This window comes from Panthera leo, chromosome Y (assembly GCF_018350215.1).
Source record: "Panthera leo isolate Ple1 chromosome Y, P.leo_Ple1_pat1.1, whole genome shotgun sequence".
NCBI lineage: Eukaryota > Metazoa > Chordata > Mammalia > Carnivora > Felidae > Panthera > Panthera leo.
The window spans coordinates 7,488,955-7,503,813 of record NC_056697.1 but is presented as its reverse complement, the minus strand read 5'-3'; the positions used below and the strand labels follow the sequence as shown (position 1 = coordinate 7,503,813).

Below are 14,859 nucleotides of genomic sequence, written 5' to 3'. Positions count from 1 at the left end.
TGCTGTGTATTTTCTGGTTTCTCGGTGTGGAAATTTAGACAGTTGTTTAGTACTTTTCTTTCAGTTTCGTTGTATTCTAAAACGTGCATTTTAGACTATCAAATCATATACCACAGCTTTTAATGCATTTGTATCTATTGTCATTCTGCTAACATATTTTTTTTTAATGTTTAGTTATTTTTGAGAGACAGAGAGAGACCTAGCGTGAGCAGGGGAGGGCCAAGGAAGAGAGAAACACGGAAACAGAAGCAGGCTCCAGGCTCTAAGCTGTCAGCACAGAGTCTGAAGCGGGGCTTGAATTCATGGACCTTGAGATTGTGACCTGAGCCTAAGTTGGACACCCAACTGACTGAGTTAGCACCCTTCTGCTAACATATTTTAAAATTTGTGTGGTGATATTTTACATAAGAATATTTTTAGGAGGGCCTGGACAGTTCAGTCTTCAAGCAGCTGACTCTTGATTTTAGCTCAGGTCATGATCTCACAGTTCATGGGTTCAAGCCCTGTGCACTGAACAGCATACAGCCTACTGGGGAATTTCTTTTCTTCCTCTCTGTATGTCCCTCCCCCACTTGTGCATGTGCTCTTTCAAAATAAACATTTTTTAAGAAGAATATATTTAGAAATGTAGTGTGTCATAGTCAAGCACTTGGAGGTTTTCTCCAATTTGGTCACTGGCTTATAGGTTAATTCCTTTATGGATAGACAGTATGTTCTCAGTGATGTCACTGTTTGGGAATTTATTGAGGCTTGATATGTTGCCCAGCATATAGTAATTTGGAATATAAGGGAACTTAGAAAAAGTCGATATATTTCATTATAGAATTCATTTGTCATTTAATTTACTTGTTTTATTAGTATTTGAGAGGTGGTTAAAGTCTATTTGGGATTGTGGACTTGATCATTTTACTTTTTAAAAGTGAGAATAGTAGTGTTATCAATTATAGTGAAATAAAAGTTTGAACCTATAAGATGTATGCATATTGAAAATAGTGATAATTTTATTGCCCTTGTCCTTGGTTCCTTCTTTTGCCTTCAACTTTGATTCTACTTTTTGTGGTTTTGAGTGAGCATTTTATAGAATTCCTTTTTCTCTGCTTTTGTAACATCTTACAAATGATACTTTTTTTAATATATATTTTTAATGTTTTCATTTATTTTTGAGAGGGGGGTAGGGACAGAGAGAAAGAGGGAGACACACAATCTGAAACAGGCTCCAGGCTCCAGACTCTGAGCTGAACCCCTCCTCCCCCTACCCCCACGGGCTTGAACTCAGGAACTATGATATCATTACCTGAACTGATGTCAGTTGCTCAACTGACTGAGCCACGTGTTTGCCCCCTACCTTTTTTTTTTTTTTTTTGTCCTTTTATAGTGGTTGCCTTAGAGTTTGCAATACATTCTATCCACTTACAAATAACCTATACAACTTCATGGGAAATTCATATTCCTTACCACAATTTATGTTTAACTCCTCCCACTGCTGCTTTGTATCATTCTCCTCCTTTATCCTACCCATTTATTGAACACATCGTTGCTTTTGGACAGATTGTTGCATATTAATTCTATTAAGAATATGAAGGATGCACCTGAGGGGTTCAATCAGTTGAGCAAGAGCTTCAGAGATTTAAGCTTCGACTTTTGATTTCAAGCTCAGGTCATGATCCCAGGCTTGTGAGATCCAAGCCTACAGTGGGCTTCATGCTAAGCATGGAGCATACTTAGGATTCTCCCTCCCCCATCTCTCTTTCTCTCTCTTTAAAAAAAAAAAATGTGTGTGTGTGTGTGTGTGTGTGTGTGTGTGTGTGTGTGTGTATACACATATGTATATGTGTATATATACATATGTATGTATATACTAAGCAAGGAGCGTACTTAGGATTCTCCCTCCCCCATCTGTCTCTCTCTCTCTCTCTCTCGAAACATATATATATATATACATATATATGTTTATATGTATATATAATTATATTTATATAAATGTATATTTACATAATACATATATTTATTATATTAATATGTTACATACATTAATATATATATATATTTAGAATAAAGGTCCTTATTTTATCTTCTCTTACTCCTGGCTGTAATACTTTTCTTTACACATACTCAGATTTCTGACTGTTTTCCTTCTCTTGGAAGATGTTGACATTTCTTGCAAGATAGGCAATAAATTCCCCCAATTTTTATCTGAGAAATTTCTTCTTTACTTTGAAGTATAATATTCAAGTATAGGGAATTCTAGACTGATGGTTGTTTTTTCTCAACACTAAATGTTGCAGGGTTTTTGTTTATTTTGTTTCCCCTTCCCCACATGGAAGTCTGTAGCAGGCTGGAGTTTGGTATTTCCCTTCTAGGTTGGTTAGGTTCTGATAAAAATCTAGAAGATTAGAACCTCGTAAAGTAGCCTCTCTTGAGGGTATGCTTTTTTTTTTTTTTTTTTTAATTAAAATTTTTTTAATGTTTTTATTTACTTTTGAGAGAGAGAGAGACCGAGCATGAGCATGAGCAGGGAAGGGGCAGAGAGAGAGGGAGACAGAATCTGAAGCAGGCTCCAGGCTCCGAGCTGTCAGCACAGAGCCTGACGCGGGGCTCGAACTCACAAGCTGTGAGATCATGACCTGGGCTGAAGTCGGATGCTTAACCGACTGAGCCATCCAGGCGACCCAATGTTTATTTTTTAGAGAGAGAGAGAGAGAGAGACAGACAGAGGGTCAGCAGAGGAGAGGCCAAGAGAGAGAGGGAGACACAGAATCTGAAGCAGGTTCCAGGCTCTGAGCTGTCAGCACAGAGCCGGGTGCGGGGCTCGAACTCACAGATGGTGAGATCATGACCTGAGCTGAAGTCAGATGCTTAACCTACTGAGCCACCCAGGCACCCCAAGGGTGTTTTTTTTTGTTTGTTTGTTTTTTTGTTGTTTTTTTTTTTAAAGAAGAGCTGAATGTTGTACCATCGTTCATAATAGCTACATTGCATCTTCTCCTGGAAATGGAATTCTCTGTGAACCTCACTGTGACAATTTGATAGGATTTCTGCAGGTAAAATCACAAAACTTTGAGTGTTCTCTTCAGTCTAGGCCCTCTGTGGTTTTAAACTCAGACTTTTCACTCTTTGCTTCCAAGCAATTAATCAAGTGCAATATAAGTTTTCCTCTCCCAATCCTTATTCCCATGGAGATTTTGGTCATGGTTTTCTGCTGGTTATTTTTTTACTCTCTTTGTCCCTGAGACGCTCTTCTGTTTTTATAGGCAGCAGTTTCCTTAGGACCTTCATTCTCCATCAGATCTGTGAAGAGTTGTTACTTCAGTTTATTCAGTTTTTTACTTGTTAGGAAAGAGTAACAACTTCAAAGCTGTTTATATGCTGAACCAGAAACCAGAAGTCTCCTCCTGTCTTTTTACTTTCTTCTGCTTTATGTCCTTATGTTTAAGCATCTATATTTTATGTAGCTTGTAGCTATGTTCTGTGTTTTTGTCTTGATTTTCAGTTGTATTTTTAGTTCTTTTAATATAAATGCTGAAATATTTGGGATATTTGTCTTTTATGGTGTATGTGCCTTAAGAATTTGGGAATGGCTTAACTCATGGTTCTGACTTTTTTTGTGTGGTTGTAGTCAGCATCTCAGCTGGGATTACAGTCATCTGAAGGCTTGACCAGAGTGGCTCCCTCACATGGCTTTTCATTGGATGCCTCAGTTTCTCACCACATAGACCTCTGCGAAGGGCTACTTAAGTGTCTTCAAGTCATGACACTTAGGTTTTTCCAGAAAGATTGTTCTAAGAGAGGAAGAAAACAAGCATAACTTCTATGGCGTCACCTCAGAAGTTACACTGATATTTCCACAAGGATATATAATTAAGAAAGTTTGGCTCCTGGGTGGCTTAGTTGGTTGGGTGTCTGACTTTTGATTTCAAATCAGGTCATAACCTTATAGTTCGTTGATTTGAGCCCTGAGTATGGGGCCTGCTTGGGATTCTTCCTCCCTCTCCCCCGTCCCTGACCCTCACATCGTCTTGATCTCTCTGAAAAATAAAAAAGTAAACTTAAAAAAAATACTCATCACAGCTGTTTCATTAGCAGTAAACATTACAGAAACTAATGTTCTCTAATTTTAGTCTGCTCAATCCATACAATGCTATATGCTCAATTAATTTTTCAAAAATTCTTAATCTTTAAAATACAGTAAGTGTGCAAAATACCAGTTTATAAAAAAAAGTGTGATCACAGTTGTATTAAATATTTATAGATAATTGCTAAATGTTATGCAAATGTCATAGAAATTTAAGTCTGGCGTATTTAATTTTTCAGACCTCATCGGCCAGTTCCTCCAATGAGAATTCCCCGGCATCTCCTCCAGATGAACAAGGTCAGGGAGATGCTCCACCACAGCATGAAGATGAAGAACCTGCATTTCCACATACTGACCTCGCAAAGTTGGATGACATGATCAACAGGTGAGTTGGTTTTTTTGTTTATTTGTTGTTTTAAGTTTATTTTTAGAGACAGCAAGCAAGAGCTCATACCGTGGGGGAAGGCAGAGAGAAAGGGAGAAAGAGAGAATCCCAAGCAAGGCTCCATGCTGTCAGCAGAGAGGCCATTGTGGGGCTCAGACCCATGGACTGTGAGATCATGACCTGAGTTGAAATCAAGAGAGAGACGCTTACCCAACTGAGTTACCCAGGCACCCCTTGTTAACCAAAAAAAAATTTTTTTTTTGAGAGAGCAAGTGAGTGAGGAGCAGAAAGAGGGAGAGAATCCCACAAGGGGCAGAGGGAGAGAGAGGAGTGGGGCTCGCCTGGGGCGGGGGGAGGGGGGGTTATGTTTTTTGTTTGTTTTTGTTGTTTTTTTACCTGAAGCAGGGCCCCAGCTCTACCATTGTGGGACTCATACTCACGAACTGTGAGATCATGACCTGAGCTGAAGTCCAATTCTTAACAACTAAGCCACCAGGTGCCCGATAACCAGATTTTTAAGCATTGCCACTGCTAAAGAATGAAAAAAAGACTGGATTGCAGTGTCACAAAAGAAATTTTCCTCTTTCCCTAATAAAATTAACGCTTTAGACATTGCCAGATAGTTTGTAATTCATTGCTAACGCAGGCATTTATGTGAATTTTTAAAAATTAAAAGATGATATGAAAAAAGATTTTAAATTAATAATGCTTTGTGATCTTAATGGATGTGTTTCTAGCCTAGAACCGTAGGTGGGAATTTCCTTTTGAGTATTTATAAAGGTTATGTCTCCTTGGTATTTTGACTACTAGACTTGCTCGATGACCTTCTTTCTATGTCCATTTTCTATTTAGAGAAATTATTGTAAAAGATTTTGTTTTGTCTGGTGGTTGTTGATTTTTATTAGAGTGACCTTCTAATTAGGACTGGAGGGCTGAGTAATATTAAATCTTAAGTTACAGGGAAATGTTTAAAAATCGCTTTTGCATAACCTATAACAAAAGTATCTATTACATTTTTTGTAATAGGCTATCTTTTTATTAAAACAGAGTATTCAGGGATTTTGTTGTCCTTCTGAAAAGGACTTAGGGACAGACAGAATACAGTTCTTTCTAGGAATTAGAGAGTTAGTCAGTGGAATGTATTCCTAGGTAACTGAGGGAAAATCCTAGCCTGGGTATGGTGGCATCTATATTGCTTTTGATACAGGAGTGTACTTAGTATGGTACACAGGCTCAGAGGCTCTGTAAGTCATACAGTTTTCAGGAAAAGTTGGTAAATGTCATGTTGAGATGAATTGAAGTAGAAATCAGCCATTTGTCTCCCCATTTATTTTGTCTTTGTGAAGATCAACAGAAAAGGGATGTTGTGTTGTCTTCTCTTAATGTATATGAACCTCAAAAGAACAGTTTGCTACTGACTTTTAACAATGAGTGTACATTTACTTGATAATTGATTAATTTTAGTTTTAGGGGGCTGTGAAAGTTACTTATTGAATTCTCCTTCATTGCTATATCTCTGGGTATACAGTGCTTTTAAAAATTGTGTCTGTAGATATCTCAGTTCACAAAGCAGGTAATTTGCCAATCTCTTCTTTCAGTTTGTGGTGAGTGTTTAATGTAGTCAGATTTTTCACTTTTTCATAGTAAAATTAATTTTGTAGGTAAGTTATCTTTGGTATTTCATTTGTGGCCAACTAATACGGCATTTTAAAACTGCATAATAATTTTTAGGCCTCGATGGGTGGTTCCAGTTTTGCCAAAAGGGGAATTAGAAGTGCTTTTAGAAGCTGCTATTGATCTTAGTAAAAAAGGTGAGTACATAGATTATTATGTTTTCCATAATGCATTATTGATACTTGCATATTGTTCTTGAGACTTTTGTTTTTCTCTTTTATAAAAAGTTGCTATATATTCTTAGACCACACTGTCTTCCTAAACTTTCTGTTAGGGCTTATATGTATGCTAAGAACAAAGATTTTGTGTATCTTTGACAGTCTTTAAAGACCTCTGAATTCTTTAAAATTTTATGCAGAATTTTGTGTATATATCAACATTTCTAAGTGCAGGATCTGCTTGTATATTTTTAAAGGCACTGTTAATTAAACATTAAAATATTTTCTAGACAATAATTTTTTAAAAATCTGATGTGTGAAGTAGTATACATTAAAGAGTGTTTCACAGTTTAAAAAATACTAAATGACCATAGATTTCAGATTTATCTGTTGACTTTTTTTGCATGTAAGGCATTTATAATTGGGAAATAATGTTAATTTGCAAGTAATTTCAGTAAAACATATTTAAATTTACTATTTGAGTGACTTACTGAACAGCCAGTGAACCAAAAGATACACTAATCTTATATTTTTATGAAAATTACTATTTCATTAATATTTTGTTGTGAAAACTCAAGATTGTATTTTGACTTTTTAAAAACTAAATTTTTTGGAAAAAGTATCTTGAGAAATGAGGTCTTTTACTAATTTTTTTTTTAAAGCAACCAGTAAATAATCTGGTATTTTTCACTATTTACCCAAAATTAAAAGTATCATACTGGAGTCCATCACGTTTAAAAAAAAAATTTAATGTTCATTTATTTTTGAGAGAGAGAGTATGAGCAGGAAGGGGCAAAGAGAGAGGGAGACACAGAATCTAAAGCAGGCTGCAGGCTCTGAACTGCCAGCACAGTGTCCTGAGCTGTCAGCACAGAGCCTATTGCGGTGCTCGAACTCACAAATCATGAGATCCTGATCTGAACCAAAGTCGGTTGCTTAATTGACAGCCACCCAGGCACCCCAAGAATGTTTCATTTTTAATTTTACAAACTATAAAAGTATTTTACCAACACTCAAGTTTCTTTTGTTTTGTGCATTTGTTCATTAATTGAAGGACTTATGAACTGGGCATGTTATCAATCTAAAGGTATAGAATGAACAAAAATTGAAATGCTACTTTGTTTAAATAAAGCATTGCCATTCAGTTGCAGAGGCTTTTCTCTCCCCATTCATTTTCTGTGGGATCCTATTTTTGCAACACAAAATTTAAGTTTTTTTTAAGGGAAGTCCCAGGTATAAATGATCTACCAATGTGTAAATGATCTAAACCAAACCAAACTGTGCAGATTTAATGTTTGAGTTCTTATGAAGTATTACAAATTTTCTTTTTGGCACTGAAGGTACTTTTTAAATCATAAGAAATAAAAGAAGTACACATGCATAGATGCCTGGAAGTGATGAAAGGACTAATTAATTATGAAGATGATACAGGATTCATTTGTTAAATTTGGTATTAAACAGATAATTTAGAGCCAAATGAAATTTTTAAATGGTTACTTTTTTTTTTTTTTTTTAAGTTTTGAACTGTAATTTCGGTGAGTAAAACCATGTGAAATGCTTTCATTCTCTATTTCCCCAGTAACTTTTTTGTTTAAAATGTAGTTTCATGTCTTGAAGCATTTTCAGTTAATCATCACATGACTTGATTTCACATACATAGCATTTATACAACTTGGTATTTTTAAAATTGAATATAGCATTTCATTTTTCTGAACCTTTTTTCTTTTTCATTGTAAAAAAGTTACCTTTTACCCTCTTGCAGAGACAAGTCATGTCTTATTTCAAAAGCTGCAGTACTGTTTGTGAGAGAAACTATCAATACTTAACAGTTTATCTTTAATGGTCTAATTGGCTAGAGAAATGTTTTTTTCTTTATGTTAAATTCAATTTTTTTTATGTCTTCTTAGGTCTTGATGTTAAAAGTGAAGCATGCCAACGTTTTTTTCGAGATGGTCTAACAGTATCTTTCACTAAAATTCTTATGGATGAGGCAGTGAGTGGCTGGAAATTTGAAATTCATGTGAGTCTTATATTTTGGAGACTCATATTTATATGGTGATGCCTATAGATTTATCTCTGGAAAACAGTCCTGTGAATAGTATATCAAGTCTGCTGATGTATTTGACAGAATTGAAGGTCTTTAAGAACAGTCTTATCTTTTAGAATGAATTTGAGATTTGAGTTATGAAATCTTGGTTTAAGCTCTTCTGGAATCCCAAGTACCTATAACCATATGCAGGTCCTACATTTCATCGAATGTGTCATGTTATTGATTGTAAGAGTTGACTGCTCTATATACCTTTAAGAAAGAAAAACACCCAAGATGACAAATAAAAGATTCCCAATATAGATAGCACTGTATCAGATATAATTTTAGAAGAGACCCAGCTGATAAATTCATTGACATGCAAGAAACCTTACAAGCTTTAACTTTGGTAGAGTGAGAAAAGAAAATCTTACCTGGAAATTTAAACCACAAGCCAGTATTCTCACAAGGTTTTGGTATGAATTCAAACTACAGTTTTTTAGTAATTAAAAAAGTCCCAACAAAATCTAAACAGTTCTTAAATTGGAAGTGTCTCTAAGTGAGTGACTGCAGAAAACTTGAGTACTCAGTAAATACCTTTAGTCTAGGACAGTGCAAGCAAATGCAAAATAATGCAAGCTACCATTGATTCTTAGATACCTTTGTGTTCCAGAGATTTTGAAAGTGAAATAATACGCACCTGACTTGATTCATTGAATTCTGTAACCTGGTTCTTGTGTATAACACAGAATCAATCAAGAGTTATGAAACAAACATGGTCTGTGGACTTCAGCTTGGAAAATATAACATACCTGATTTTTGAATTGATATTTAGATAACAGATCTCCTAATCTTAGATACTGACATAACTTTGAATGTTTAGGGTGTAGAATTACTGCCTCTAGAGTACAAATTCCAAAGAAAGAAAATGGTAATTTGCATGGCTCCTTTGTGCACACAGAGTAGAAATGGACAACGTATGGTGCCTACTTCATCTGTAACTTTTCTCACATAGCTATTGAAATTAGATGCATTACAAATATGAAGTAAATAATTACTGATTTATTTTTATTGTCTGCTCGATCACAGTATTAGTTGAAGTTACACAGAATTCAGATGACCAATATAGAAAATGGAGAAAGTGAGCATTAATAACAAGATTAGAATGTTTCTGTGCTTGAAATTACAAATCTCTTTTAAATGAACTTCTCTTGTCCTTGTCTCCTTTCATATGACAGAGGTGTATTATTAACAATACTCATCGTCTAGTGGAGCTTTGTGTGACCAAGTTGTCCCAGGACTGGTTTCCACTTCTAGATCTTCTTGCCATGGCCTTAAATCCTCATTGCAAATTCCATATCTACAATGGTACACGTCCGTGTGAATCCGTTTCTACAAATGCCCAGTTGCCTGAAGATGAACTATTTGCTCGTTCCTCAGATCCTCGATCACCAAAAGTGTGTTGGTTTTTAAAATTAAATCTTTTTTTGTGTTTGTTACAAAACTTGTGAAATGAACCTTACTTTAACATAATGATCAGTGTATAACTTTGTTTTGTATGGGTTTTTGCTTAAAAAGCACGTTATTTAATATGTATAGTTGATTCATTGAGCCAGGGGCCAGCATCACAATAATTCATGCCTAAACAAGTTATATATTGATCAGTTAATGAATATCTTCATATTGGAAGATTTTTCTGTATCTCCCCTAGTAGCAGGATACAGTATTTGCTCCTTCAATGTTCAGAATGACTTTAGAGAATATAACTGCTATAAGCCAAGGGCATGAACTGTACTTTGCACTTAGATGTATATTTAATAGCATATATTTATGTATAGGCGATATAAACAGATTTTTGAATTTTAATTTTTTTTGTAACATGCTGTTAGTCATTTCTTAAAATACATTTGATTTCTTATGAGAGAATCTTAGTATTGATTAGCATCTGATTTTTGAGTCCAGTAAATAATTTTTCAGTTTGTATTCATTTTACAGAGAAGATACAGTCTGCCCAAATTATAACAAATTTCAGGGAAGCACAGCAGAAAAATTTAAAAACTAATGATCCATCAACAGAGCTGAGAAATCACCCAAAAGCAGTGTATTAGACCTGGCTATATAGAGAGAAGCTCTGTTTTGTACATGCTCATTCTCATGTGTCAGTAACTTACATGTCATTTTAATGGCTTTTTCTCAGAGACAACTTATTATATTCATTTTGATTAATATTTGAACATGTTGAAAGAACATAGCACTAGAAGCAGAAAACAAACTTAGTTTTATTGGGTATTAGTGCACACACACAAATAAAAAATAACAGAACAACACAAAATCCCTGTAAAGAAATGTGAGATATGTAGATACACAGATGATTTTTCCGTTTTAATGCTGCTCATTTCTTTTTCTAGCCTGATTTTCATGGCTGGGACTTTAGTACCTGGCTGAACAGGTTTGGTCAAGGCAGGCATCCTTGTTTGTTCCTAGTCTTGGAGGAAATGCTTTCATTTTATCATTTAGTTTGATATTCGATATGGGTTTTCCATATGTAGCCTTTCTTATTTTGAGGTAATTTTCTTTTGTTTTTTTGGTGTTTTTATTGTTACAGATTATTGAATTTGCCTAGTCCTTTTTCTTTATGAATTCAGATCATGTGAGTTTCTTCTTTCATTATGCTAATGTGTGTTACATTAATTTTGTATATTAAGACATCCTTGCATTCTAAGAAAGAACATCCCACTTATTCATGTTGCTAGTATATTATTGAGTGGTTTTATATCCGTATTTGCAGGATTCATCTCTAAATAAAATCTTTGTCGGGCTCTGATATCACAGTAATCCTGGTCTCTTAAAATGAGTTTGAGTATATTCCTTCCTCTTCAGTTTTTTTGGAAAAACTTCAGGAGATTGGTGATAACTCTTTAATGCTTGTTAGATTTTTTTCAATGACACTGTTTGGTCCCTCATTTTCTTTGTTGGAAGGTGGTTGATTCCTCATTCAGTCTCTTCCCTAATTATAAGCCTGTTCAAATTATTTCTCCTGATCAGCTGTGGTATATGGTGTGTGTTCTAGAAATTTGTCCATTTTATCTATGCCACCTTTTATTGACACATATAGTACTTTCAATACAGTTAATCATAGTGCTTTCTAATTTCTTTTATTCTTTGTTAAATCTATAGTCAGTTCTCTCTGGTTTCTGATTTTGATTGAGTCTTTTTTTTTTCAACTTAGTTAACCTGTCCAAAAGCTTATCAGCTTTTTTATTTCTTTTTCCAGGAAACAATTTTGGTTGATTTTTTTTCCCCTCTATTTCTCTTTTACTTTTTTCTTTTTCAGGTTTTGTTTTTGTTTTTGTTTTTGAGTGTGTGTGTGTGTGTGTGTGTGTGTGTGTGTGTGCAAAATAGGGGAGAGGACCACAGCAGGATAGAGAGAGAGAGATGGAGAGAATCTGAAGCAGGCCACACACTTAATGCAAAGCCCAACACAAGGCTTGGTCCCATGATCCTGGGATCATGACCTGAGCCAAAATCAAGGGCTCTCTATGCACTGAGCCACACAGGTGCCCATCTAGTTCCTTTTAAAATGTAAAGTTACATTGTTGCCTTCAAAGCTGTTTTTTAAAAACAGGTTTGAACGTATAAATTTTCCTTTGGGCATGGATTCATATTTGATCAGTTAGATAAAGAGTACTTTGGGTTTTTTCTGCATATTTTGTGGGTTTTCCTGATAGTCTTCTATTACTGATTTCTAATTCCATTCCATTGTGTTCTGAAAAGATGTTTTGTATGATTTTACTGTTATTTAAAGACTTGCTTCTGCAGAATGTATTCTTATAAAGAATATGTATTCTGCTCTTGTTTACAACGTTCTATATGTCTGAAAGGTTTGGTTCTGTATTGTCATGTAAGACTGCTTTTTGCTTATTTTCTTCTCTTTAGTTTTTCTGTTACTGAAAATGCTGTATTGAAATTTCTAGGTAGTGCTGTAGAACTATTGTCTCCAATGTCAGTAGTTGTTTCATATATTTATGAACCCTGAAGTTCTATCTTCCTGGTTAATTGACTCTTGTTATCAAGTTTTGTACAGTTGAGTTTGTAGACTTTTCTCTTTGGGTTACTATTTGCATCGAATTATTTTTCCATCTTTCTCCTTAAGCTATACATATCCTCAGATCTAAAGTAACTCTGTTAGAAGACAATGTGTCATTGGATTCTGGTTTCCCATCCGTTCTGCTGATCTATATGCCCAGATTGGAAGGTCTGTCTTTTTAAATTTTTTTATAATGTTTAGTTATTTTTGAGAGAGGGAGACACAGAATCCGAAGCAGGTTCCAGGCTCTGAGGTGTTAAGACAGAGCTGGACACAGGACTCAAACTCACAGACCATGAGATCATGACCTGAGCTGGAGTTGGAGGCTTAACTAAAAAAAGTCTGTCTTTTTACATTCAGTGTTGTTACATTTATGTGCTAGTACCATTTTGTTACTTGTTTTTTATATATCTTACAGTTTTTGATATATTTTAATAATTTTTGGTGTATCAGTTTCTTTCTTACTTTCATTTATTACGTTGATTTTTTTTGTACTGACATGTTTTCATTCCTTTCTCATTCTGTTTTGGGTGTAAGTGTTCACTCTAGTTACAATAGGGGTTAAGTGTAACATTCTAGGGTTAAAAGAGTTTGGTCTAATGTGATACCAACTTAAGTTAGTTGCATACAGAAACTATTACTTTATAGCTCCGCCACTTCGTTGTTTATGTTATTGATGTCATAAATTACTTCTTCGTATGTTTACATCTTTATAATTTTTATTCATATTTTTCCTTTTAAAAATTTTGCAAGGGATTAAAAAAATGAAGTTATGTGCCAAAATCAGAATGAAACTGGTTAAGTTGGTCCATTTATTTACCTTTTACATGCTTTGTATATGTTACCTTGAACACTGAGTCACTGTCAAGCATCCTTTCAACTTCATATTCTATTTAGCATTTCTGTTCGAGCAGGTCTAATGGTAATAGACTTTGTCAGCTATTCTCTGAGAATGTCTTGATTTCTTCCTCATTTTTGAAGAAATGTTTTACCAAATAGAGTTCTCACTTGACAGTTTTTCTTTTAACAATATAAATAATATTCATCTGGCCTGTGTGTTTCTTCTGAGTAATCAACTGATTACTTCTGGGTGTAATCAGGATCTTCTGGGTGTGAAGAATCATTGCTTTATTGTTCTTTGTAAGATTCTTTCCATGTATTTGATTTTAGTTTGATTTTAATCTGTCTTGGTGTGAGTCTCTTTGGGTTTATCCTCTTTACAGTGTATGGAGCTTATATATTTAGATTTGGGAAGTTTGGGCCATCATTTCTTCATAAGCTTTCTGCTCTTTTCTGATTCCCGTAGTGTCACTTTTCACAGTTGATGATGTTAAACCCCCTAGTCACTGTTCACTGTTTTTTTAGTGTGGTTTGGTTTGGTTTTCGTTTGTTTTTTGTTCTTTTATTCCTTAGACCTGATCTGTCTTCAAGTTGTTACTTTATTCTGCCTGTTTGAGTCTGTTGTTGAACAGTTTAATGAATTTTTTCATTTTAAGTTTTTATATTTTCATCTCCATAATATCCCTTTTGATTCATTTTTACAAGTTCTATCTCTTTTTGGTATTCTCATTTTGTTCATATACATATTCCTTGTTTCTTTTATTTTTGTGTGTCTTCTTTAACACGTTAAGCACATTTAGGCAATTTTAAGGTTTTGTCAAGTAAGTTCAGTGTCTGCTTCTCCTTGGATGGTTTCTGGAAGTTTTATTTGAAAAGTCACCTGGTGCTCTTAGGCTTTGCAGAGTGATTACTTGGAAGGGAAGACTTTCATTAATGAGCCTTTTCTGGGCATGTGTCTTCACCTGCTTTTTCCCATTCTTATTCCTCTTTGTACACAATTGCTTTTAAATGCCTTCATTCCCTAAAGTATCTCACCCTTGCTTGTGGGAGTTTTAGGAGTTCGCATTGTATTTCTCAATCAGTAATTTGCCTTGGGAGTCTTGTAACCTATTTCTTCTTTGCCATTTTCATGAACTATGCCTGCTCCTTTCCATGGCTTTTCCCTAGCCTGAGTTCCAAACTACTTTTGTTTTTCTAACCTGCAAAATCAGTGACACAGACTAGTGTCTCAGGCATCTCAGAAATAGATTATAATGGTACAGATTTAGTCATCTTCAGTTCATGTAAGGGAATTGAGGATAAGACTCTAAAATGTGCTGCTTTTGGCAAGTTAGGCATCGGTAAGTAAAAACACAATGGAATTGCCTAACTACTTCAGTGAAAATAGTAAAACTTTTGTTTTCAGTGAAAACAATAAAACTTTTTTTTTTTAAATGTGTATTTATTTTTGACAGAGAGAGACAGAGCATGAGCAGGGGAGGGCCAGAGAGAGAGGGAGACACAGAATCTGAAGCAGGCTCCAGGCTCTGAACTGACAGCACAGAACCCAATGCGGGGCTCAAACTCACAGACCGTGAGATCATGACCTGAGCTGAAGTCGGATGCTCAACCGACTGA

At 35.0% G+C, this 14,859-nt stretch overlaps 1 protein-coding gene across 4 annotated transcripts in view; it reads left to right on the top strand.

The window, feature by feature from the left end:
• The window catches only part of LOC122212687 (probable ubiquitin carboxyl-terminal hydrolase FAF-X), a 160,413-nt gene that overhangs the window by 41,711 nt on the left and 103,843 nt on the right, over nucleotides 1-14,859 (top strand). For all 4 annotated transcript variants that reach the window (XM_042926655.1, XM_042926652.1, XM_042926654.1 and 1 more), the window contains exons 3-6: nucleotides 4,312-4,457; nucleotides 6,189-6,268; nucleotides 8,197-8,309; nucleotides 9,554-9,772. In XM_042926655.1, coding sequence (XP_042782589.1) covers nucleotides 4,312-4,457; nucleotides 6,189-6,268; nucleotides 8,197-8,309; nucleotides 9,554-9,772 — 558 coding nt within the window. The remainder of the gene's footprint in view (nucleotides 1-4,311; nucleotides 4,458-6,188; nucleotides 6,269-8,196; nucleotides 8,310-9,553; nucleotides 9,773-14,859) is intronic.